At 41.3% G+C, this 26971-nt stretch overlaps 1 protein-coding gene across 6 annotated transcripts in view; it reads right to left on the bottom strand.

Moving 5' to 3' along the window:
- Nucleotides 1–516: 516 nt before the first annotated feature.
- SNX27 (sorting nexin family member 27) overlaps nt 517–26971 on the bottom strand; it is a 51213-nt gene continuing 24758 nt past the window's right edge. For 3 of the 6 annotated variants that reach the window (XM_006095282.2, XM_023759177.1, XM_014461346.2), the window contains 10 exons: nt 25595–25787; nt 23978–24042; nt 22472–22576; nt 20579–20657; nt 18643–18806; nt 13606–13695; nt 6148–6297; nt 5721–5849; nt 5276–5335; nt 517–4198 (listed from right to left, as the gene is read on the bottom strand). In XM_006095282.2, coding sequence (XP_006095344.1) covers nt 4151–4198; nt 5276–5335; nt 5721–5849; nt 6148–6297; nt 13606–13695; nt 18643–18806; nt 20579–20657; nt 22472–22576; nt 23978–24042; nt 25595–25787 — 1083 coding nt within the window. In that variant the 3' untranslated portion in view covers nt 517–4150. Of the gene's footprint in view, nt 4199–5275; nt 5336–5720; nt 5952–6147; nt 6298–13605; nt 13696–18642; nt 18807–20578; nt 20658–22471; nt 22577–23977; nt 24043–25594; nt 25788–26971 lie in introns of those variants that run through there. The other 3 variants (XM_023759174.1, XM_023759176.1, XM_023759175.1) reach the window with 3 other exon arrangements.

The following is a 26971-nucleotide window of genomic DNA, read 5'->3' as shown; positions in this document are numbered from 1 at the left end:
GCTCCTCCCCGTGGCGCCTGGCCTGGGCTCCTCCCCAGCCGCCTGCCACTTTGCATACTACTACATCCTCCGAGGGGTGCCAGATTGCGAAGAGTGCACAAATCCGTGCACCGGGCCTCTAGGATATACATAAAATAGGAAAATGACAGTCTATACATGTTGCTGGGGGTTGGGGACTAAGATGTGTCCCAAGGATCCTGCCAGGATCTATCTGCATAAGGTCGAGGGGGGAGCCCTGGGAGCCAACGTGGGTTTTGTGCAGGCTGGCACAATCAACTGAAGTCTGAGGGAGAAGGAATCTTCAAAGGAGCCACTGAACACAAGGTTAGACCAGAGGCCTCCCAGCTTCTCCCCCGCCTCCCCCATCACCTGCCTTCAAAAGATCACTCGTTACTTGGGATAACTGGTTAAATGTTCCTTCCCGTTTCCAGACTGACCATTCTAACTCAAATCTCAAAGGTCCCTCTACACTGCTTCCCACACAACCCAAAGGATTTGTAACCTAGGAAACCAAAGAATAGTTTCATCAATAAATCAATTTATTTAAAAGAATATGTTACAATTAATTACACTAAGTGACATTACCAAACAATTTTAGAGTGGTTAGCTCTAGAACCAGGAATGAAAGAAACACTGCTAGCCATTATGTGTCTGTGTATTTTCTCTTCACATTTCTTAAATCACAAATAAAAAATACAAGATACTGCAGTGAAAATACAATTAGAGTTTCTCTCAAATAAATTAAAAGTGTGCATGGCCTGGGGAAAACTGAAGCCCAGCTCACTGGCTTAAGAAGGGAGCATGACATAAAACTGGTGTCGACTTTAGCAGCTGGCCGCGTGCCTCGCCCCGTATCACTCCCCTCGTCCACTCCGATCTCCCCGAGCCCTAAGCTTCCCACACACCTGAGATTATTGCTGAGGGAGCTGATGTTGTCCTGGTGAGTGAGGCCCGGCATGATGTGCTTGGGTTTAGGAGAGGGAGACAGGAGGTGGGACTGGACGATGAGGTGCTGAGCACACCCGTCGCATCTCCTCTCTCAGAATTCAACCACAACAGCCTCCCTCCAAAAGGAGGCTACCGTGACACATGGATCTGGTGCATGCTGGGAGTCCAACAGCACAGATGGGCCCTCCTGCGGCATCAGTCCACCAGCGCACACTGGAGAGAAGGGAGGGCACAGCAGTCCCTCCAGGTCTGGGGGCTTCAGACCAACCAGGATGCAGTCCCTTTTAAGAAAACTGCCTCCTTGGAGCCAGATCCATGAGTTGGCAAATTCTGAGGTGAGAGAGAGGTCCACCTCCTGCCAATGCCCTATACTGTTGCTCCAAGCACTGGGCTAGGAGCTCCAAGAGGGGACAACCCAAAGCTACTGGCCTGGGTAACTAAAGGATGAAACCAGATGGGCCAGGCATGGGGATGCTGAACGCTTCTCTCATTCCTCCCCGAGAGCTCCCTCCAGGCCTATGAGTTGCTCTGAGCACTCACCTGTGCTGAGCTCAGGCCTAGGGCAAGGGGAGGGCAGAAGATAAAGAGCAAAGAGCCCCAAGCTTGGCTCCAGGAAACCTTTCTGTGGGGACAGGCTTCTCGGGGCCTGCACTTTCTCCCGATCAGGTTTTACCAAAGATAGAAACTGAGTGTGGAGGGGCGGACAGCAGGAGACCAGGAACATCCTGCTGGCTCTGCTGGGGCAAGGCAGGGGGAAGGGGAGCCCTTCCATTTCCCAGAGACAAACTGCAAAGGAAGCCTCCCTGGGCAGAACCCAGGACCAAGAAGGGGAGCAGGGATTAGAGAAAGGAACGCAGAGAAGGGGAAAGGAGTGTCACACTAACACTACTTCATGCAAACAAGAGCTGGATCCCCTGGAGCTCCACTGCCAGCCCCTGGCCCCACTGCAGGCGGCCTGCTGGGGGTGAAGAGAAGGCGCTGTCCCCTGTCCCCGGGGCTCCCCCACCACAAGGCAGCTGGGTGGTCAGTGCTACAGCCTCAAGCAGCGGCTGTTCCTACAGAGTCTGCCAACAGACCGCCAACCTGGGGGGTCTTCACCCACTCTCCAAAGCACCAAGTGAATATGCCGGAAAGGGGACAGAGCAGCATCTGTCCACCCTAAGGGGCTGCCACGGGGCCTCCTGGATTTGTTCATTCCTAGCCCACGATGAGGGGACAGGGGCAAACGGCTGCGATTTTTTGTAGTTTGAACAAAGCTGGTGTCAAAAGCCTCTTTAGCATCTAGGAGTGGAAAATCAACGGATCTTCTTTCCAGGGTCCTTTGGCTCATTATTAAATTCATTGCAGCCAAAAGAAGTTAATCCCGTGACAAAGCCTTCAAATCAGGGATCACCCTCTGCAACTTTCAACACTCAGCATTCACATGTTTTGCACTCTGATTCCACCTGGGTGTGGAGCAGGGGAGAGAAGATAGGCCATCCCGTATGATCCTACACTCCCCTGGGGCCAACAGCTGCCAGGATAACAGAGTGAAAGAGGATTCACAATGATCTGCAAAAACAAGTTATAAAAAAAGAAACTTCAAAGCACCCCAACACTGCTCAGGGGAGTTGACTACAACCAACCATGGTTGCCTCCCAGTTAGACAAAGCAAAAGATGCCACCCTAGGGCGGTTTTCGTTTAGAAGGTGGAGAAGGGAAAGGAAAAGGTTCAAAGATGTGTTTCCATTGCACCCGAGCCTGACTTAGAGCTCCCAGTGCCATTATCTGAAGACAGAGCCCGAGGGCCAACCATGTTGCCCTGCTCCCGTCAGCCCTGGCCCCCGTCCTGGGTTGTAGCTCTTAGATCTCAAAAGGTCCACCTGCAAGGTCAGATGAGATCTTTAAGGGACAGAAAGGTTTTCCTTCAGTCTCCTTTCAATTAAACCACATTCCCACTGCTCCTCCCTGGGTCCTGGGCTGGCTTGGATGGATGCAGTTTGGTTCACAGACCACTGACCCATTCCGTTTCCCCAAGGCCTGGGGACACTGTAGGTCCCTCCCACAGCTGTTTCAGGAAGTCACAGAGAACGTAATAGCTATGGGTAGTTACTGGTCACAAATCGAGTAGGGAAAAGCTTATGTACATTGGGCATCTCTGCCTTCCTTTCCCCTACCTCCGTCCAATCTTTGTGCCGAAAGGTATCAACGTTAACTCTGGCCCCTCGTCCTACCTCTGCTTCAGAAAAGCGGGAAATTACCACCAGGAAGTGTTTCAGGTTCCCGTGGCATTAACTTCCTGAGCTCCCCCTCCCATTTGAGACCAGTTGAGGGAGAGCACACAGGGACCCTGGGGAAGCAGGAAGATGTGGAATGTGGCTAGAAAGCCATGAGTGGGAGAGTCGGAGATGGGCCAGGAAAGATGTCTTGGAATAAGAGACCACACCAAGTCTGCAGACGCCCCTGCAGACCGCAGCCTGCTGCCCTTTAGGAACACCCCTCACGTCTCCCCAACAGCTTCTTGGAAGAAAAAGAAACCATGCTCCTTGCTCCTCAGACTCTACAGTCACACACGAGCCAGAATCCTCACTCCATACAAAAAAGGGGGGGAACCCAAGCAGGTTGTAAACGTTTCGAGTCCTTCATGAGGAGAGGTATTTTCCCTGTAAATTTTTTTTTCCTTTTTAAAGTTTGTTTCAAAAGAAAGAGAGCAAGAGAGAAGTCATGAATTCTAGTGAAAGGTGTGTAAAAACACAAGCTAAAAAAGGTACTGCCATCAATATGAAATTTAAAAAGAAATATATATATGTATATACGTGCAGCTAATCTGTGTATATATAATTTTTACATACATACATATATATGTATGAACAGTGCAAATGGATGGAGTTCATAGTTCCAGTCTTAAAAATATAGTACAAGGAGAGTCTGTTGGTGCGAGGCCCAGTGAAAGGACAAAGACACCTTCGGCGAGTTGGTTGGGCTCATTCCTGTTCCTATCTTAACTCAGGTGACTCCTGGTGCTGACCCATCTGTTGTTCTCTACCGGCTCAATTCCAGAGACATGAAATTCAAAAGGATTATTATTATTTAGCTTAGGGCTTTGAATATAATGACTTTTTTCCTTTTCCTCTTCCTTTGTGTTAATGGTTACTCTGTCTGACATGGGAGACGAAGGGGATAAGAGGATGGAGGTGAAGAGAAGGGAGGGGGTGAGGGAAGGCTAGGTGGCCACATCCCTCTGCTGTGACCGCGCCATCTGGAAAATGTTCTGAAAGAGAAAAAAGGAGAGTTATTGGGAAGCCTTCGATGTCGACATCCCCTCCCATCTGGAGACAACCGTTCAAACGGAATCAGAAAATGCACGACTGGATGACGCGATTGGATGGGCCTCTTCCCACTATAACTTCCCATCTAGAATCACAGCCTTTTAGAGCTGGAAGGGACCTTGGCTATTAATTATCTGGCTCAGCCTTCCCGTTTTACACATGAGAGAAAATGAGAAAACTGGACTCTAGGGAGACTGATTTGCCCAAAATCATAGAGAAAAAAAGCCAGGAGAGAATCCAGACCTGGTGCCCAAAGACCAGTGTGCTTTCTACTATACCAAGAATATACATTTTCGTGTTCCTGACGCTACTGCTGAACCTCAGAAACATTTTCTTTGAGACTAAGTAGCTGATTATTCAGACTCTTCCGAATTCTGCTCCTGCACTGGCACCCAGACAGCAGTAAAGCAGGGCAAAGACCTGCCCACACATGCGCATTCGTGGTCAGCTGGGACAGGGCGGCTAAAACCGAGGACAGCTGCCCGTCTGGGTCAGGAGCAGCATGGAGAGTACTTTGATAAAAACAGGCAGAGGAGGGTCCATGAAGTCATGAGAGACAGGATAGCCTGCAGCCAATGGCCAGCCTCTAGACCAGGGGTGGGGAACCTTTTTTCTGCCAAGGGCCATTTGGATATTTATAACATCATTCACAGGCCATACAAAATTATCAACTTAAAAATTAGCCTGCTATATGTGGTCAAACATTTAATTAACTCACCCCTTAATGACTTGGCAGGGCCAGACCAAATCATTTTTCGGGCCATATACAGCCCATGGGCCGAACGTTCCCCACCCCTGCTCTAGACAAAGGAAGAAGCAGGGCTTTTCACACCGTCTGTTCAGCATCCAAAAGCTAACCCTCTCTGGAAGAGTATCCTGGCTCACATGGGGTCATCAGCCTAACCAATAGTCCCAGAAAGATGGAGATGGAGGTAAGGGGCCCAGGTTATGTGGCCCTAGGCTTATACATTTTAAACAAACAAAGATGAAATAATCAATTCAAGTTTGTTTAGAATTACCTCTTTTCTCCACTTGAGCTCACAGAATACCCTCTCGAAGCATTCGTGCATGTAATTGAACTGAAAAAAGAACATAGCAACACTCACTGACATCGCAGGACCAGGTACCACAGGGCCATCCATGCCTTTGAACTTCTGCCCTGAGCCACCCCACCTTCCAAACTTTCTTAGCCAAGAAAAACCCTGACAAGCCCCACAAACCCATAAACCCAGGCCTGGCTCATCTACGGTTCTCTGGCTCCTCCTAGTGGTAACTGTGAGTCAAGCGGGATGTGAAATTGCCAATCCCAGTGGGGCCTCAAGGGAAGACAGGAAGAACCCGGGCTCTAGAATTCAAACAGGTTCAGATCTCACGCCCACTGCTCTCTCTGCACGTAAGCATTTAGTTCAAGAACTTGAAGCCCAATCTCCTCTCCCCAAGCATGCTTCCCCGTCTACCACTCACATATGGTGTGAAGATTTTAACCCATCGAGGCTTCTTTTCTCCTCGTGCATATTCAAAACAGAAGGCCATTCCTTCTTCATCTGTATCCCATCGCTGCATCTCATCCCATTCAAATGCTATTACCTGGTTCTAAACAACCGAGAACAAGAGTGTGAGTCTGAGAATGCGGGGAAGCTTAATAAGGGTCTGAACCGGGCAGCAGAAGAGAGATGAGTGGAGATGTCTGCATCACTTCAGGGAAAAGATGACAAGAATAAAGGTCAGTGTAACATGTGAAGGTGAGGACCAGTGCGAATCCAGTGCGTACTTATCTACCCCAGTCAAACAGTTTTGACATCATTCCACGACCAGAACTAAAACACAGCAAGAGAGTGAGTGTCAAAGTATCGCCAGGGTTCCTACCCCCTGCCCCATGCTGAACTCTCACCTCCAGCTGTCCCTCCTCAGTGCAAGCATGAAGTTTAAAGTGCGTAATGCTGATGGCTGTGATCACGTGCCCCTTCCTCCTGGAGTCACAGGCACAGTGGGGAAAGATGATTTCATTGTAGCCTTCACAAGTTCTTAGCATGTTGAGGTACTAGGGAAAAAAAGGAAGGGAAAGCATGTTACTATGGAACTCAACCACCGTGAGGAGCTGCTGAGATGGCACAAGAACACAGAAACTTCTCGCCCAACAACCCAAAGACCTTGCCTCTGGTCTCACGCCCATCCCTAATTGGGACAGGACTCCAAGATGATCCTTTATCCCACTTCCAATCTCCAACCTTTCTCTACTTAGAAAAAGATATGCAAACGAAGCCAGAAGAGACACTAACCAAAACTGCTAGGACTAGAAGGGAACTCACAATGCCACTCCGACCCTCTATTTTCACGGTACCTAAGGAATGGGAATCGAATCTATCCTTATAATTAAGGAAAGGGGCTAATGTTTCTCCCCAACTCTTCTCCGATCAAAAGTTACAATGAACTCAGTGATGACGACTAAGCTGCCTGAGACTTTCATGCCACAGGTAACAGTAAGTGGTAAGCCAGGTTTAATTTCTTGGTTACTGATCTTTTCTCTTCTAGTCCCCAAATCGGCCCCACCATCCCCTCGGTCTCCTTAAAAAGCATCTGGACCCAAATCAAGTGACAGGCATAATGCTATAAGCCTGATCTAGAGGTCTCTCAACTACTGTCTCTAACTCAACTCTTTGTCCTTTCTCCTCTACAATTAAGGCTGGCCTCTCACTCAACTCACTATTTTGAGGTAAGAGAGGAGAGAGTAAAAGAAGACAAGTGGGAAGGAGAAGAGAAGAGAAATAGGGGAAAGATTAAAAAAAAACAAAAACTCATGGACTCTGACCGGGTCTCCTCTCAGGGGCTGCCCGAGAAACAAGCAAATAGCCTTGCATATCACACAGGAAGAACAGGGAACACTGGTGATGTGTGTGGAGTGTTGGAGAGAAGACGAAGGCATAACACCCTAATAAATTTCAGTTAGACGGGCGGGGAGATTAGAAAAAACCAGAGATGCCCTGTGCCTTACAGAGAGAAGAGACATAGGCACAAAAAGGACCCTAGGCAACCTATGACTGGTACCAATGACTGGCACCTAAAAGAGTTGCTACTGACACCAGGGACGGGAGGACTAGAGCACCCAGGGAAAAGGCACACCACAGGCTCCCTTCCCCACTTTCTATTTAGTTCTCCTTGGTAAAATAACAGCAACTGGGAAGGGGGAAAATTATTTTATTTATTGTTTTTAGTCCTCACCTGAGGATAAAAATTTTAGGACTGAACCCACAACTTAGGTGTGTGCCCTGACCAGGAATCGAACCCGAGACCTGTCGGTTTATGGCAGTGGTCGGCAAACCACGGCTCTCGAGCCACATGCGGCTCTTTGGCCCCTTGAATGTGGCTCTTCCACAAAATACTACATGTGGGCACGCACGTACAGTGCGATTGAAACTTCGTGGCCCATGCGCAGAAGTCGGTTTTTGGCCTGGGTGAGTCTATTTTGAAGAAGTGGGGGTATGTTCGCTGAGGTCGACCCCTCAGATTGAGGACGTTTTTAGCAAAGGCCAGCTTAGGAGTACCCTAATTAAGTTAATAACAATGTACCTACCTATATAGTTTAAGTTTAAAAAATTTGGCTCTCAAAAGAAATTTCAAACGTTGTACTGTTGATATTTGGCTCTGTTGACTAATGAGTTTGCCAACCACTGGTTTATGGTGATGCTCCAACTGAGCCACACCGACCAGAGTACAAGGGGAAAAATTACAAAAGGGTAGCAAGAACACAGGGTTAGGGTCAATTCAGAAGTGCCACAATACTCCATTTGCATAATTTTCGTCTCCCACTTCCCCTTCCACCACCCTATTCCATCCCCCTTTATAACATCCTTCCTGTATGTGTAATAAATATGGATACTGCTTAGCCTTGCTATTGGCACGATGAGCAGAAAGAAATCCAGGCCATTATACTTTGGAAATATGACAGGCAGTATCATAGAAGAGAACTTTCCTGGAGTTATAAGAAGCAAAGACTGGGACAGGAAGCAGTACAGGGGGTGGTCAAAAGCCTGGGCTTGAATCCTGGCCCCATCACTTCCTAACTGTTGGGCAACTACTGAACTCAAGCAAATTAGTAAACTCCAAGGAGCCTTGGTTTCATCTTCTTACTAATAGCCTATATCAGTTATTTGCAAGCATTACAACATTTAGTGCATAATTAGGTATTCAATAAATGATAGCTTAAAAAATAATTTTAAAGGCTCTGTTATCTTTAGCCAGAGGATTCAACTATTTTCTCTCTCAAGAACGCCCTGTGGCCCTAGCCGGTTTGGCTCAGTGGATAGAGCGTCGGCCTGTGGACAAGATGGTCCCAGGTTCGATTCCGGTCAAGGGCATGTACCTCGGTTGCAGGGTCCTTCCCAGCCCGGGTCCTGGTCTGGGCTCATTCAGAAAGCAACCAATTGATGTGTTTCTCTCACATTGATGTTTCTCTCTGTCTTTCCCTCTTTCTTCCACTCTCTGTAAAAATCAATGGGAAGCCCTAGCTGGTTTGGCTCAGGCATTAATCAGCCTGTGGACTGAAGGGTCCCAGGTTCAATTCCAGTCAATGGCACATGCCCAGTTTGCAGGCTTGATCCCCAGTAGGGGGCATGCAGGAGGAAGCCAATCAATGATTCTCTCTCATCATTGATGTTTCTCTCCCCTTTCTCCCTTCCTCTCTGAAATCAATAAAGATATATTTTTTAAAAAAATCAATGGAAAAATGTCCTCCAATGAGGACTAACAGCAACAACAAAAGAATGCCCTGTGACCCCAAGCAGAGGAACCTGGGGCAGGGGCTCCCTCTTGCACTTTGTACAGCTCGCTTCCAGGCCTCTTTGCTGTGTTGATAAGCAACTTGACCCTGGGCTTAATTGGGAGGGAGTTCTGTCTTCATACCACCACCCAACCCAAAGGCAGGGATCCGTCTGTAGTTTTTGACAACTAAGCATTTCTCTTCTGTACAGAATCCAATAAACACTTCCTATGTCTTGCACCTTTAAAAAAAAAAAGCCCTGAGAAGTGATATATATGGAAATTACTTTTAAAAACTCCAGGGGGGAAAAGCACATAAGTGAGACAGACGAAACATGAATGGCAGGAAGTTGAAGGCTCTTAAGTTGGGAGACTAAATGTACTATTCTTTCAACTTCTTTATATATTTGAAAATTTCTACAATAAAATGTTAGAAGAAAAAAGAAAACTTCCCTGCAACCAGGCCTGCAGCTCTCACTTCAGCCTTCCTCCTAATACAGTCATTAGAAGCTTTCTGCATGCTCAATAAGCAGCAAATTCTGCTCAAAGATACTTAAGAACTCTGCAAATGCCAGGAGGTGTCACAGTCTTGAGACTAGTTCTGTTCATGAACTTCCACAAAAATGGCTTTACATGTAACACATTTGCTGAGAGTTCTCTTCTTTGAGAGGCAACACTCCTATTTAAAAAATATTTCTGCCATATTTGGATTACTATACAGATTTTTTTAAAGAGGGAGAAACCTGCAAAGGGAGAAATTAGGAAAAGACAAGAGATGTGGAGCTCTGCGTATCTTGAGCTCTCGCTTTGTGACTTTGCAAAGGTTACTCCAGCCAGGCTTCCCCTCTGCCGTCTGGGAATAAAGGACACAGCCGCCACCCGCTTTTCTCTGATGTAGGAAAAAACACGCGCTTTGGAGCCAGACAGACATGGATTCGAATCCTAGCTCTCCTTCTGACGAGCTTTATGATCTTGGGTAAGAATCTTCCTTCCTCAGACTCCACCCCTCCTCTGCTTGGTTGTTATGAGGAGGAAACAAGAATGTACACATAGTGCCCAGAACAGTACCAGACGCCTAAGATATGCCCTCTCTATCCCCTTTGAATAAAAAAAAGCGGACTTGTCCCTCCATATTCAGAAATGTAGTCCTTGAAAACAAAGGACCTTCAGGGGAATTCCTAATGTAGTTATAAAATAACCTGAGTGCAGACTAAGGGCACCCGTGGCCTTAATGAGATGACAGAGTTTAGTAGAGTTTCACTGGGGAAACAAGGTTTTCAAGATTCTCGGGTCAGGCAGCGTTTCTCAACTGTAGGTGGGCAATCTCTACATTCCTGGACTTGCACAAAACATAAAGGGAAGAAAGATTTAAAGTTTATATACACCCAAAATCTTCGAAAGAAAAGTAAATTTTTGTTTTCAAACTGATTTATTTTAAACACAAAATTTTCCTGTCCATTCTCTTCTCAGATTAAATTTTGAGTAAATATGTATCCTAAATAAGCTTCCTTGATTCACATACCACTCAGATGGTGGCCCACATTAGATCAGAGAAAAAGAAAGGTATGGCATGGGATATTTGTGAATGCTGAATATTTAGCAAGGTAGGTCGATACAGGAATAGGACACATTAAAGCAGGGACCCAGTACTCAACAGAGCAGAACACTTTAGGTGAGTGGGTTAAGGTCCATTCCGGAGAACTCTCTGTCTCCCAAACCACCTGCCAAGGGTCAAACCAGGGCTAAGACTGAAATAAGTGCTTGAGAGGAACCTTGGGAGCCGACTCTCTCAAACCCCCGAAGCAGCTTGTTCCAGAATCACCAGGGTGCTTCTGTAAAAATCTTAACAGAATGCCTCGGTCCTATCCACAGAGATTCTGGCTTAGTAAACGGAGGCGGGTCAGATACCTGCACTGTGAGCAGGCTTCACAAGTGAGTCCCATGAAACAGAGCTGGGGACCACACGCTGAGAAACACTGACTTTCACATTTACTGCCATGTGTGAAATCACTAAAAATTATGTTGAGAAACACTAATAAAAATTTCTTATTTGTCAGTTCAACAATGGCAAAATCAGGCTATTCCAACATAAGAAAATCTTAAGTTCCATATGTTTGCTGTTTGTGTAAGAGTAAAAAAAAAAAGAAAATATAAAATCTCTCTTGCACATCACATTCTCAACCATCCAAATCTAACTCTGTAAGTAGAAAACAAAACAAAAAACATTTTTTTATCACACTGGATCTTACAAACTATGGCAAAGATAAGAGCTGTCCTCTGTATTTGGAAAACAAGGAAACTTACACAAGACTTATTTATCTATCAAGAACTCTAGAGTATTTCTTAAGATTCTACTTGATAGCTAGCAATCTGAACATCCCATTTTATAGAAAAGAAACTAGAACTGAGAAGTCTGTTGAATTGTTGAGGTCCTCACAGTGATCTGACCTACTCTAAGGCCTATCAAGCATCCTAAGTTGCTATAGATAATGTATCAAGACTTATGGGCTCTGAAGGGTCCATCTGAATTGAAGTTTCAATGTACTGACCATGACCACTAAGTTAATGTCTTTGAACATTACTACTTGAACACATGAAATTATCCTATATAATAATAGTGTAGTGTGCAAATTGTCCCCTCGAACGGAGGTCATCCGGGAGTTCAACCAGGGGGTGGGGCCGGCCAGGGGAAGGGAGGGAGGCCCTGGTCGGCAGCCGCTAGGGACCCTACCAGTGCACGAATTTCATGCACTGGGCCTCTAATACTTAAATAAAATTCAAACTTTGGTGGGATTTTCTTTAAAATCTGACTATGGTATCATGGGGCTAGTATACACTTGTATGTTGGTACTAGGTTTTCAAGACAATAGAATTCCAAAAATGTTTAAACATATTTTATACTCAATTCCAATGACCCATGGAAAACACATCAGTGGTCCAACTGTATTCCAGTTCTTAATGGGTGATTACAAGATACAAACTTGAATTTGAAAATGATTTCATAATAGATTAATATGCTTGTTAAATTCAGATTTTCTATATTTTGCCACAGAACAATACAAGACTATTTATCTAGCACCTCATACTGTGCCTGGCACACATTCGGTGCTTAACAAGTACTTCTGGTAAAATGTGTAAATGGATGATAGTGTGTTTGGAGTAGTACTACATGTGCAAAAAACCAATATGTATTCTATACTGGTATTACCAAAGGCCCTTATGAAGTTACTCTAAATCCATTGGCTTTGGAAAAAGCAAAGAACTACTGCAGAGGTTGATGGTCCTTTAGTATTTGGCCCTTTTCATCAAAAAGATGCAGTGGTATTGGTAAGAATCATGCATTAATATGTAAAAGACAATGCCATTATTTTAAAGAACAGGAAGCTGAGTTTTAAAATCTTGTCTCCCACTTATTAAAATTCCCTTAAACATTAAAATTCAACAAATTAATATAGACTTGATTTGATTTAAAATACTTTTTGTTGCCTATTTAGTCTATTGGTATGTAGAACATTCGAGGATAGTTTCTTGATCTTTGGCAATTTACTTTTCATTGTATAAGTGAGAAAATAACTATCCCAGCTAGACATAAGATTATGGGCTAAGCCTCACGGCTAATTTGTATATTCTTATTCCAACCCAATTAATTTAGGCAGATGAAGATTCCTTCATAAAAAGTGCACAGAAGGTACAGAGAAATTCTAGTGATTTATAAGAATCATTACCATTGCAATTACTGCCTTGTGTGAAATCCTGAAAAATTATAATTAGAAAAATTTCAACTATATATGAATTTGCCAAGAAAAAAATTTTAAAATTCTATGAGTGGAAGTTTTGTAAGTGTTCATTACAAATTTTATTTTTGACAATTTCCATCCTTGTATATATGGGAGATACAAATTAAAAACTAATTTTAAAACATTTAAGGAGTATTCTAGCAGCCCTCTGAACAGAACTTTCTGTGATAATAGAAATGTCCTATATCTGAGCTAATACAGTAGCTACTAGCCAGATGTGCTATTCCACATTTGAAATGTGGCTAACACATCTGAGGAATTGAATTTTAAATTTTATTTAATTTAAATAAAGTTAAATTTAAATGCCACATGAAGATGGTAGCCATCGAATTGACCAGTACAGCTATAGCATATGATACTAACCAAAAGCACTACTGCGCATAAATGTTTAAGCAACTGCAGAGATTGAAGTTATAAAAACAAATGATTTTGCTACCGCTAAATCACAACGAAAATAATTTCTAATGTAAAAAACCTAATAGCAATTCTTACGGAATCTTATCTTTATCATATTAAATGTTTTGCACATCTTTGTTTTAGATTTTTTTCTATCAAAAAGAATTCCATTTGGTTAATATTTATAATAAAGTTACGTATTTATATATAACAAAATAAGCTCTTTGTGGGCTAAATGGAGGAACACCATGGACTTTATGTCAACGCCTATATCTCCCTCCTTTTTAAAAATTAATTAAGCCACTGACCAGGTTGCAACATCTTTCAAAAAAGATTGGAACAACAGGTTTAAGAGATAAGAGGAGTTATTTTCTAAAGAGATTATGGGGACATAAACCTACCATGACCATTTTCCTTTGTTCATACAGCTTCTGTAATTGGTAGGACTTTTCCTCTGCTTTGATGTAGCCTTTTTTCACATCATCGACAGCCTGTCACCAAAACAAAGGCAGGAAAGAAAGAAATGTAAAAATCACTATCAAGTACATTCTTTTTTTAAAAAATATATTTTATTGATTTTTTACAGAGAGGAAGGGAGAGAGATAGAGAGTTAGAAACATCCATGAGAGAGAAACATCGATCAGCTGCCTCCTGCACATCTCCTACTGGGGATGTGCCCGCAACCCAGGTACATGCCCTTGACCGGAATCGAACCTGGGACCTTTGAGTCCGCAGGCCGACGCTCTATCCACTGAGCCAAACCGGCTTCGGCTATCAAGTACATTCTTAATAGAAATAGAGACAGATTTATTTTCAGAATAACTTTTATGCATATGGACCATCGCATCACTGGTTCACTCTGCCACCTGTATGTATTTACTGGAACAAGCAGCATGTATGGAGTGTCTGGTATGTATTCAAGGATTGTTCTAGGCACATGAGGAATCTGGTTTCTCATGTTAAGAGATTTAAACTCTGGTTAATTTATATATGTGCAACAATTAGAGAACATTAAAAGATAGCATATAATACTGTATTAAAGGTAATAATGAAATAACAAAAATGTGTGGTATAGATAGTAAGATACATGCAGTCAGAACATGAGAGCTTCTTGCTAATTGTAGTTATCAAGGAAGTCCTTGTTGGGCCCACGTTGAATAGAAGAATCTACTAGCTATAGTCAGGAAACAGGAATGGGTTTGAGCTTAAATACATTCAGGAGACAGATTTGCCTAATTTGAATAAAGGGTATATGGTTAAGGGACAATGAAAGATAATGCGCTGGAGGGATAGGTTAACAGATTAGGAAGGACCCTAAAAAGCAGGCACAGGAATTTAGACTTAAGGACAATAGGGAGCTAAAATAAGCAATTTAAAAAATTTTTTTAAAGGAAGATTGATTTGTATATGAGTGTCAAATGAATTAAGCTAAGGAGAGAATAAAATGAGAGACTGACGATGTTGTCATACTTTAAGCACAAAATGAAACAAGACCTTAAACCAGGGGAGCAGCAACTGGAAGAGAAAGTGATAAACTTGAGACCATGAACCAAAAAAATCCCCACCAAGACCCGAAACAAGCATGAAGATACTTATTCTAAACAACTCCTGGTTTGGCTAAATGAAATATGCATCCCCTTCCAAACCTCATTCCACCCCAATAAAAATGTTTAAATCTAATAGGAGGAAAAACTGATCATTGGGAGAAAAAAAGAATAAATAGAATCATTTGTCCAGGGCATTCAGAATCTAACCTCAGTGAGTTACTGCAAGGACAACTCTATGCTGGCACCCACTTGAACTCTTATCAGAAGACTGCCAACTTCCTTAAGGTAGAAATCATTCCCATACTCTTTTAAGGGGAAAAAACTTGTATAACAGAGTGAGTTCATTACTGAAGTCAAAAGAATAGTTCAATTTCTAGGTATGTCACTTGAGTAAGTCATTAAAACCCTCCCAAGTCTTTAACACAGGAATGATACTTATCTCATAGGTAGACAACAAAATGAGATAACAAATGTTGAGTTTCATAAAGTGTAGATAAATAGTTACTATTATCATTGTTATTAGCGTCATTTAGTTGTTAAGTTCTAAGAGCCACACATGGATATTAACGTCCAGCCCGGGACTGCCTAACGGAAAGATTATGCCCATTCCTCCCCAATCCTAGCCATTCAAATGAGGGCTCCCTTAGGCACAGAGGATCTAGTCACAGAGATCAGGATGCTCAGTAAGAATGGCCACACAATGTCCTGAAGAACCTGACCACTTGTGTGTGTTTTATTTAACCACCAAAAGACATGACTGCTCCAGGCCAAATTACACCAATTATTACTGGAAAGCTGGGAGAGAAGTAAAGAGGGGAAACAAATGCTGGTCTACCGATTTCGTTTCCCATGTAACAAAGTGTTATTTAGCTAAGAGAAAAGGCTTTTCTGATGAACAAATGAAAATACTGTATTTGTTATTATTCATATCCCCAATACCTAGGACTGTATCTGACTTGGAATAGCACTTAAATATTTGAACATTACCCTAGGAGAGAAGTGGGTCAGAGTGAACATCTACTCCAACTCTAAGTGAACTATTTTCTTTTCTTTAAAAAAATTTTTTTTATTGTTGATATTACAGAAATCTCCCATTTTCTCCCCCTTTACCCCCCCTCCCAGTCAACTATTTTCATACAGGGCAGTAAAAATGTTCTCTCCTCTCCTCTTTCACTTCTAATCAAGATTATACTGCTTGAACACATAGAGGGGATAAACAGGTGATGGGGGGGAAAAAAGGAGATTATATTGCTTGACTACCCATGTGACTCACCAATTCTTCTTCCACAATAACCAAACACCAACTCCTCTCAATTCATGCAAACATTTATTTTGTAAAAACTGCTGACAGTTCTCGTCTGCTACTATCTCCTTTCCTGTTCTTTGTCCTTGCAAGTTTACGCCTTTAAAATGCCATGACTGTTATTTTAGCAAGCTTTCAGGAAGGAGTAGTTTAAATGGGTGTACAACCTGCTAGATTTAGCCAGAATGTAAATACATTCTACCATGAATTTCAATATTACTAATTTCTTTAAGGAAAAGGCTCATTATCATCACTATTATCTCAACTCTAAGATGCTCATTTTTTCATAGTTTATCATCTCTAAAATTGGGATGTATCTTATAATCAATGATGTGTCAGTTTAATTGGTAGCTCTTTTCTCTTTCTTAGCAGCACATGAAATAATAGTGCATCTTACAATCGATGGCATCTTGGAATTGATGAAATACCCACCATCAAAATATGATATAAAAAATAACTAAAACTAAGAGGAAAAAGTTAATATTACTTTCTAAATGGCACAAATGTTTGCCTAGTTAAGCAAAAAATCATTTGAATCCTTGTGCCCTGTTGCAAATGTAAAATAGTGTATGTAGCTGCTATGGAAAACAGTATGGCAGTTCCTTAAAAATTATAAATAGAATTATCATAAAATCCAGTAATCTCAATCTGGTCATATTAAAAGCAGGATTCTGAAAAGATTATTTAGCCCTAACCAGTTTGGCTCAGTGGATAGAGCATCAGCCTGGGGACTCAAGGGTCCCAGGTTTGATTTGGTTGAGGGCACATCCCCAGTGGGGAGTGTGCAGGAGGCAGCTGAACGATGTTTCTCTCTCATCGATGTTTCTGACTCTCTATCCCTCTCCCTTCCTCTCTGTAAAAAATCAATAAAACATATTTTAAAAGAAAGAAAAGATTATTTACACACCCATGTTCATAATCCTCCTATATAATAAAAGGCTAATATGCAAATAGACCAAACGGTGGAACAACCGAACAACCGGTAACTATGATGTATGCTGACCACCAGGGGGCGTGTACGGAACATTGTGGGTGTCGGCCACGGTGGGATGGTGGCAGGGAGCGGGGGCGCCAGACCAAGGCGAGGTGCTGGTTGCTGTCATCAGGGCGAGCCTAGGGTGGTTACTGAAAATTCTTTGCTCCCGTGCACCGCGGTCCTGCCGGGTGCTCGCAACCTTTGCTGGCACCCGCACCCGCTGCTGGCGCTGGCCCTGCTCACACCGGCTGCTGGCCCCTGGCGCCGGCCCCTATCGCTTGGCACTGTCAGCGGGTGCGAGTGGCAGCTGCCGGCCCTGATCGCCCCTGAGGGTTTCTCTATCTCCCCCTGCTCCTGAGGGGTGATCGGGGCAGCAGCCAACTCCTTGCACTGGCTGACGGTGCCAGCCCCAATTGCACTGCGATGTCAGCGGGTGTGAGCAGGGCTGGCGCAGTCAGCGCGTGGGAGCGGCAGCGGCAGGAGCAGGGCTGCCGGCAGACAGGAGACTGGGGCCACGGTGGGAAGGGCCAGGCGGGGGTGCAGAGGATGGGCTGAGACCTGCCCCTGTGCCCACCGCGGCCCACAGTTCCTTTTAAGGTGCACGAATTCGTGCAGTGGGCCCCTAGTAGTATTCGTAATAGCCAAGTGATGGGGAAAAGAACCAATGTCCATCCATAGATGACTAGATAAGTAAAATGAGACATATACATACAATGAAACATTTTGCCTTAAAAAGGAAATCCTGTCCACTGTTATAACATCAATGAGACATTATGCTAAGTGAAATAAGCCAGTCATAAAAAGATAAATACTGTATGATTCCACTTACATGATCAGGAAACAGATCTTAGCAAAGCTATGCTAAGATTATGCCCTATGTAGAGCCTACACTTGAACCAGATATTCCGACTCCTAGCTAATGTTCTCATTGCAACAATACAGGGCTCTGCTATAAATTCATTATTTGTAGAGTCGTAATAATATAAACACTGAATACTGATTTAATCAATATTATAATATGCCTATATCAGGAAGATAGGAGAGATGAAAATGTACAGATATTAGTAAGAATGGAGAACAAAATGGAGCTAGAGTCTCATTTTTTAGTGGGAAATGAAGAGATACTGTCTGAATTTGAAAAACCAAGTAGGAGCAACATAACCAAGTTATAAAAGCAACATGGACGTAAATATGAAAGAAAAAAAACAAAACTAAAGGAGGTGAAAGTGATTGCCTTTGTGGGGAGATGAAGATAAGTGGGGGCAACTAATACTTTTCATAATAACCTGTGTAGAACTACATGATGCTTTAAACTCTATGAATATGCTTTAAGCTCTGTGAATGTGCAATTTTGATAGAAATTATTTTAAAAGGTACATAGCCATAATGCTCATTTTCTGTTGTTTAAATAAATATATTTTAAACTCCAGGATATCTTCACTTCTTAAGCTTATTTATATTTTGTGAAATGGGATAGCACATTTTACAAATTTAACTAAGATTCAGGAGGCAAAGCAGGTTACCCAAGGATTCACACTGAATTGGCAAATTACCCACTGCATACAAACAGAAAAAAAAAATCAGGCCTTTCTAGGAAGACCAATCCACCTACCTGATGAAAGAAGTAGGTAACAGCAAGGTCATTGTCATTTAAGAGGATTTCTTCTTCTGTTGTAAAAAGCCACTTTCGAATGGTCAGGCAGGTGCCTGGCACAGCTGATGTGTAATTCTGGACATAGAGTTTATGAGGAAATTCATTAGGTGCCAGCTTACGTACTAAAGAGAAGACAAAACAAAGAAAGCTAGAGTGAAAAGATATATAAGGGATTTCCCTAGTGTAAACTGCAGATAAAATATAAACAGCCAGATAAAGAACGGCAGATTATCATTAGCCTGAACCCTGGCTTAGATCCGTTACGGAGCACTTCCTCAGGACTGACCATTTGTCTAGCCAACCTATCCCTGGGAGCTATGACTATGGCCAGTCAGGCCCAAACTGACTGACTTCTGTCACCTGAATGACACACTATCCAGTTAACATGCCGACTCTGCAGACAGCATCGACTACAAAGTCTATTAAAATACCTGATCCATCATCTAGTAAGTTACAGTGATGTCCAGGGAACATCTTTAAAGCAAGCCTCTCCGCTTACCCAGCTACGGTGCTTTCAGAGTCTCTCCTGTGGTAATTCTCAATAAACTGCTTTCATTGTTAGAGTTGAAAGGCTCTCCCCACCCCACCCCCAACTCTAAGACACTCATCCAGTGAAAAGTGTCTTCTGAATACCGTTACTTCCTCTTTTTAATAATGCACAAGCAGGATAAAACTCTACCACTTTTAATTTCTATATTGATTTTCTTTGAAAAGACAGTTTTCTTCTTTTGATTGATGGCTACTTGGCTTTCTAACACTGCAAAAGACAGATTTAATATTTGCTATTTTATTTATTAACTAAAGTTTAGAAAAGAAGAAGAATATTAGAATCCAAGTGTCCTGGTTCCCTGGCAATCCTTTGTTTTTGTTTTTAAAAAACAAGCAAGAATTTAGTGACCGCAGCAAAAACATACTTAGGACAGGGAAACAAGGCCCACTGCTCCCCTGGCTGCAGTCTCATGGGTCCCTTCGAGGTTAGGGGACACGTGCCTGGGAGGGGAAGGAGAGGGGAAAGTGGAATGGCATGGGCGTGCTCCCTGGAGGGAGAGTGCCCCTAGCAATCCTTTTAACATTTCTATCTCCTAGTTAGACTGTAGGGAGTTGGCAAAATAAAGAATAGGAACATTATTCTACATTGACCTGGACAGTAGGCCAACCCAAGCCTAACAACTCCCCCCTTTTCTGAGATGAGGAAGATCTGATTAATTAATATGTCATTTCTGGCGTGCGTGCGTGCGTGCGTGCGTGCGTGCGTGCGTGTGTGTGTGGTGTGGAAAAGACCCATAAATTGTAGGAAATAATTAGGAAATCTATATTATTCAGGGCAAGCACTCAGACTTCCTCCCCTTTGTGGTTTCAATGGAACCAGTGCGACCAACATCCCTAGCTTTTATAAAATAATATATAAGGCAAGCTTCCTGTCATGATGTAATAAAATCTCCTAGGAAGAGGATATCTATTTACAAAGAAACTTAAAAGATATGCATTAAAGCAATGGCTTTTAAGCAATTTATCTCTTTCTTAACTCCTGAAAACAAAAAACTAATCTTAAAAATCTACAAAAAACACAAAGCACACTAAAACAAATTGTTGCTAAATAGAACCACCCCTTTCTTTAAGGCTGTTATTATTTTTGAACCTCTGATTTAAAAGAACCTTATGAAAGTATCCCACTTCAACCCTCGGTGCAAGTAACTTATATCCTTTGACTTGGACTTAATGGGATTTGCCTGGTCTGCTTGTTGGATCCGTCCTAATAAACAGAATCTCCCCTGGTCTGCAAGCTCATCTCTAGGCAAATAGTTTCAGTCTGACAGCTTCTGGGAGCTTCAGTCTGACAGTATTAGAATAAAATACCCCCAAACAAAACTTCATATTAGCCACAGGCACTTACCAAAGGAATGATTGATCACTTCAAATAAGGCAAAGTAATTCACTGTTGTACTGTCCATGCCAACCTTTGCTGCAATAGCCTAAAGTATAAACAGGATAGATTAGTTTCAAGAAAACTAAATCAGCCAGACTGGCATGGCTCAGTGGTTGAGCATTGACCTATGAGCCAGGAGGTCACAGTTCAATTCCCAGTCAGAGCACATGCCTGGGGTTGTGGGCTTGATCCCCAATGTAGAGAGTGCAGGAGGCAGCCAATCAATGATTCTCTCTCATCATTGATGTTTCTATCTCTCTCCCTCTCCCTTCCTCTCTGAAATTAATAAAAATATATTTAAAGAAAAAAAGAATACTTGAGCAGACATGAAGGAGCTTCCACTGGTCGAAGATGGAACAATTTGAGTATCACAAAAACAATACACGCTATTGATTAAATCATGCTGAGTACCTAAAAACCCACACAATACTAAAAAAATAAAATAACCTCATTGGAATCAACTAAGGCACCAATTCTTTACTCTGAAAATTGACAATAAAAGGAAAGAAATATTTACCCCTCCCTTACCAAAAACTGTACTTCAGGATAACTAAATAGCAATAGCTGATAAGAAAAAGTTCTTTACATAATAAGTCTACTTCAGCAGTTCTCAACCTGTGGGTCGCGACACCTTTGGCGGTCTAACAACCCTTTCACAGGGGTCACCTAAGACCATCCTGCATATCAGATATTTACATTACGATTCATAACAGTAGCAACATGACAGTTATGAAGTAGCAACGAAAATAATTTTATGGTTGGGTCACAACATGAGGAACTGTATTTAAAGGGCCAGAAGGTTGAGAGCCACTGGTCTAGTTAATAAATGTGAAGATATGAGAGAATTAGAAAATCAACACTTTACAATCCTTAATGAAACCACAGGTTAAGGGAACAATCATCAGTGATACACTCATTTGAGAAAAGATCAATGGAGAACTTTACAATGGAGAGATCAGATATTGTATCCCTCCTGGTGAGAAGCAGTATGAAGAATACAGCACTGATTATGAAGTATTCTTATCAAAATAGCTGAACCTGAATCTAATCAAGCCTCCAGAGAAAACTTCCATCTATAAAAAATATAAGGAGAGGGCAAGACATACTACATGACACAAATATATAAAAGAAACAAACAGGTAAACTCAGAAAGTGGGACATTCCACAGGACACAGACCCAATTTCTGCAATTACACGGGACATGGAAAAAAAGTTGGAGAAGGGAGGAGAGACTGCTCTATTTTAAAACAAACATAAAAATCAAATGTGATCTAAAGACCTATTTAGATCCAGATTTTAACCAACCAACTATAAAAAACCATTTTTCGATAATTGGGAAAATTTGATTGTTGATTTGTTATTAGTTAATATCAAGGAAATATTGTTAATTTTTTAGGTTTGATAATGGCTTTGTGGTTATATAGGAAGAATGTCCATATTTTATAGAGATGTATACTAAAATACACACAGGTCCAATAACATGAAATTTGGTTGAAAATATTCAAAAAAGGGGGGGGGGAAGGATATATAGTGCACATGTGGAAGAATCTTGATGACTACTGAGTGATGAACAGATACAGGTTCATTGTCCTATTCTGTTTTCATGTACATTATAAAGTTTTTTTTATAATTAAAAGGGGCGAGGGGACTAATCAGAACCACTACTACCTGGGATACCTTTCTTTCAAGGAGGACAAAGTTATTTCATATTAACAATAATAACATCAACAACAGTAGCTAACATTTAATAAACTTATGTGCTAGATACTCCAATCACTTTATATGAATTAACTTATTTAATCCATCTTCCTTAGCTTTGAAACATGCAATGTCAAGTCTACTTGGTCAAGTTTACTTTACCTGATATACTTGGTCTGTAGTACTGTTCTTTTTAACCCTGACTGTAACTGTTGTTCCATCTGGTAATGCTACTCTCAGCTCTACGTCAGACACACCATTGTAGTTCTGGGGAGAAAGACACAGAAAAAGAATTTATGACCCAGTATGTCCTCATTCTCCTTGTAACATGCAAGCTAAACAACAACTTAACATGTGATAGAGAGAAAATGAGTTCCAATGAAAAGGGGAGAAAAGACACCTTATAAATCAATACATTTACAAGCCATTGAGCTGACTTTAGAGTGCAGCAGCAGTTAACCTTTAAGATGAACAGGGAGAAAAGAAATATGTTGAAGTCATGTTCACATTTTAATACAGAAAACTCGCGTGAAACAGACTAGGTCAAACACAGATGAGGTTTTTTGCTTATTTTCAAACATTCAGAACTCACAAATAAGAAGACAACTGAAAGCTATAGTTTCAACCAATATTCTCTGGTTTTATATGGTTAGGCATGTTAGATTGGCTCAAGAAGTACCATAAATTCCTTTCTGAATCCTGAAATAATCATGACACCTTTGAAAGGAAATGGATGAAACTCAGGAATCTGAGTTAGTCTGATGCCCAATTTTCTTCTAGCAAAGAGTAAACAATACTTATTCTCCTTAATTCCAAAGAAATCATTCACTCTCACTGGTTTTGATGATTAACACATTCCTTAACAGATTTCTGACCTTGTCATCTTTATTAGAGAAACAACTATGTAAGAACAAGTCCATCTTCATTTACCATTAAAAAAAATAAGTACTATTTATTGCCTAAAACCATCCTAAACATTACTTTGTATTACATATTCATTCTTCTATCAGTTAATATTTATTAAGCACCTACAATATGCCTGACACTGTGATAAGTCACTGGGAATATAAAGATGATCAAGATTTAGCTCTTGTTCTGGAGTTCTCATGTATAGCATGGTGACCACAGTTAACAATACTGTATTGTATTCTGAAATTCGCTAAAATCTGTACATCTTAAGTGCTCTCACCAAAAAAGGAAGAAAGGAGCAACGAGGTGATAAATACGTTAATTACTTTGATTATGGTCATCATCACAATGTACACATACATCAAAACATCAAGTTGTATACCTCAACTATATACAATTCCTATTTGTCAATTACGCCTCAATAAAGCTAAAAACCGATTTAACTCTTACCTACAGGTAGCTCACACTAAAAATATAAAGTAACAGTCTGAGCATATATATAAAAATTAGAGAATGAGAGATGCCAACAACATGATAATTTGTACTAACTGCAAGAGTTCTTGGTGGAATGAAAAATCAATGATTTGAGTAACAGGGAAAGCTTCCAAGAGAAGGTGGACCTAGCACTAGCTCTTGGAGGATAAGCAGGACACACAGAAAAAGATTGAAAAATAGGCATTTTCCATAATCGACATCTTTAATTTGTTTCTCCCACAATGAGCCATGAGGTAAACAATCACTGTAGGAGTAGTCACTTACCTCGTCCGATTCGGACAGGAATTCCTGCATGATGTCACTCTCACCAATGACTCGTATTGAGCACACTGCAGAAAACAAAGATAGACTTTGCCATGAGGCTCTAAAATCAAGAATATAAAGTCAAGTACATATCAAGGTTTAAGTGTAAATCATTAGTACCAGGCAATGCTGAGGTAGTATGTCATCCCTAACATATGATACTTTAAGACACAAGAAACATTCATATCAATATGAACTAGGACAGAGAAGTAACAGAATGTACAAAAATGTAGCTTGCTAAAAATATTAAACAGCCAAAGGAAGTCACCCAAAAAAAGGGGAAATAAAAGTTCAGTAAATCTAACTTCGTAGTCTTGTGTGAACTATTAACAAGCTAGACAGCAGAGCAAGGCTAAGGTCAGTTAGAAATAAACCAAACACAAAACTGAAATACAAAAGGAAAGATATCTACTTGGCCTAGGAACAGGCTAGCTAGAGAATCATCAACATTTAAAGCCATTTTGGGGGAAATGAGTAGGTAATTAATTAAGTATTAAGCTGAGCACATCTTGTCACCTCACTAATTTGAGCTTCAAAACAACAACAAAAAGAAAGGAGGAAGGAAAAAGGAACGCAGGCAAGTGGACAGCTAATCGTCTAAATCCAAGGAAGTTAATTTCCTGACACTCTCACGAGGATGGCAAATTACACTGATGATTTTACTTCGTTTTATTTTTAAAAAATTGTACCATTTCTCATTTCCCAAGGGCTGTGTTTAGAGGCCATTCCATGCCAGAAAAAAAGCTAAAAACAAATGAGGAGGTTTCACTACTTCTATGGTGAAAGTAATTTTTCTTCAGGGATAAAGCTCTCTACCAAAGTTAAAAAAAAAATTTCAACTAGGTCAATTAGTTCTTACTCAAGGACACAAGGGCACAGGATTACAAAATACCACGTAAGACCATTATTCTATTAAATTTGTATTTTAAAGAAAAGCCCGTTGCTTAGCCAGCAAAGTATGTTAACTCTATAATGTAGTGAAGCAACAAAATGAACTATTTTGGGGGAAGATCTGTGTCCTTTTCCCCAACTTTCTAGATAAGCAAATGCTTCAGTATCTACATCCACAAACTCCTCATGTACTGCTTAGAAGTCCTAAGATAACAAATAAGTATCAATACTTCTACCTATAACCTGCTTAGGACAAGGGGACTTTAGGTTATCTACAACTCAGCCAACCTATCTCTGGACACATGCAAGAGGAATGTGGAGTTTTCAAGGAGGATATGCCAGTGATACTGCCCACTTAGCTCCCAAATCAATTCAGCATGCTGCTGAGTCACTTTGTATGTGTTTGCTGGCAAATAATATAACCCTATAAATAGAGGTCCTAATCACAACTAATTATGCATTTTTTTTCTGTTATGTGCTCATTAAGTCAATAGAATAGGCTATTAATCGCTGTACTGAACATTCAGTCTTGGCTTCAAAGCTCAGATCATCCAACACCTATAGTCAGAAACTTGACTTACTTTCATTACTGCATTTCATGGAACTTAGCTATGCAGTTTAAGAGCTGCAACATATACCTAGACCCTGTATCTACTCAAGACAGTAGAGTTTAACAGGCCGGCTTACCTTTTTCTAGATATTCTTCCAACCCTCGTCGTCGGGCATCTAATTGCTGTTCTGATAAAGAGAATGGCCACTTCCCTGGAAGCCGGGGAAATGTAAAGTTGGCAAACTCTCTCTTCAGGTTTTGGTGTAGGATGGCAAACTCCCGGTACCGCTTAGAACACAGCTGCCTCCCTGCCATGTAAACATTGTATACCTGGCGAGGAGAAGAACAAAAAACAGCCTATTTAATACAACTTAAATCACAGAACCATCAACAGTCAGGCTCAGATTGATATTGTTGAGGTATGCATCTAACAGAGAATATATGTTCAAGGTCACTGTAAAATTAAGACTTATTTTTAATATGCCAGAAATTATATGTATAAAAGAGGACTACTCCCTTCAAAGGGACCATGGTCTTATTTTTGCTACTAAAATTACATCCAACACACTGTTTTAAATATCTTCAATGGTAATTATCAGCTTTAAGGGTAGATTTTATTTTCAGAAAGTTAAAAGTCATTTGAAGCAAACGTGGTAAATACTGTGAATGAACAAGTACAAACTGTTCTTGTTAATCGTCAAGTATGCCACTGATATTTGTGTGTGGCCCAAACTTCCAAAGAAAAGGGCCCTAGCTGGTTTGGCTCAGTGGATAGAGCATCGGCCAGTGGACTGAAGGGTCCCAGTTTCAATTCCAGTCAAGGGAACATGCCCAGGTTGGGGGCTTGATCCCCAGTGGGGGCATGCAGGAGGCAGCCGATCAATGATTCTCATCATTAATGTTTCTCTCTCTCTCCTTCCCTCTCTGAAATCAATAAAAATATTTTTTTTTAAAAAAAGGCTAACGATGATGTAAGCAATAGTGTTGTTTTTTTTGTTATCAAATTGATTTTTTCAAAAATTTCTTTCCTGAAGAAAAATACCTAGTTTTGATCCTCTGCCTTCCATCATTAAAACAGGGTTAACGAGAAATTAAAGAATAAGTGTACTCTAAGGACCTCCTCGTAATAATAAAGTTATAATCTTCATAAAGAAATGAGTACAAATTTTTGTCTATTGCTAAAAGGCATGCCAAGTTTCTAGAACAAGACATCTGGCACATAGCAGGCACTCAGCAAATATTTCATAAAGAAATGAATGCATGCATGTGCAATTCTTGAATATGTGTCCTTATAAAGGAAAGTGGTGGGATGTGTAATCAAAATTCATCAAATAATCCAAGTTACTTTGTATTCTTAGAACTTATAAAATAATGCAGAGATAGGAATTTTAGTCCCAAATCACATTACAGCTTAGCAAAAGTCATTCAGAATTTTGAATGTATACAAACCAGGTCATCTATTCATGTAATCAAGAGTTAATCACTGAGCCCTGACGGTGTTGATTAGTGTCGCC

The sequence above is a fragment of the Myotis lucifugus genome, unplaced genomic scaffold (assembly GCF_000147115.1).
Source record: "Myotis lucifugus unplaced genomic scaffold, Myoluc2.0 scaffold_151, whole genome shotgun sequence".
Lineage (NCBI taxonomy): Eukaryota > Metazoa > Chordata > Mammalia > Chiroptera > Vespertilionidae > Myotis > Myotis lucifugus.
Note: the sequence above shows the minus strand (reverse complement) of the source record. Positions and strands in the feature narration are given on the sequence as shown.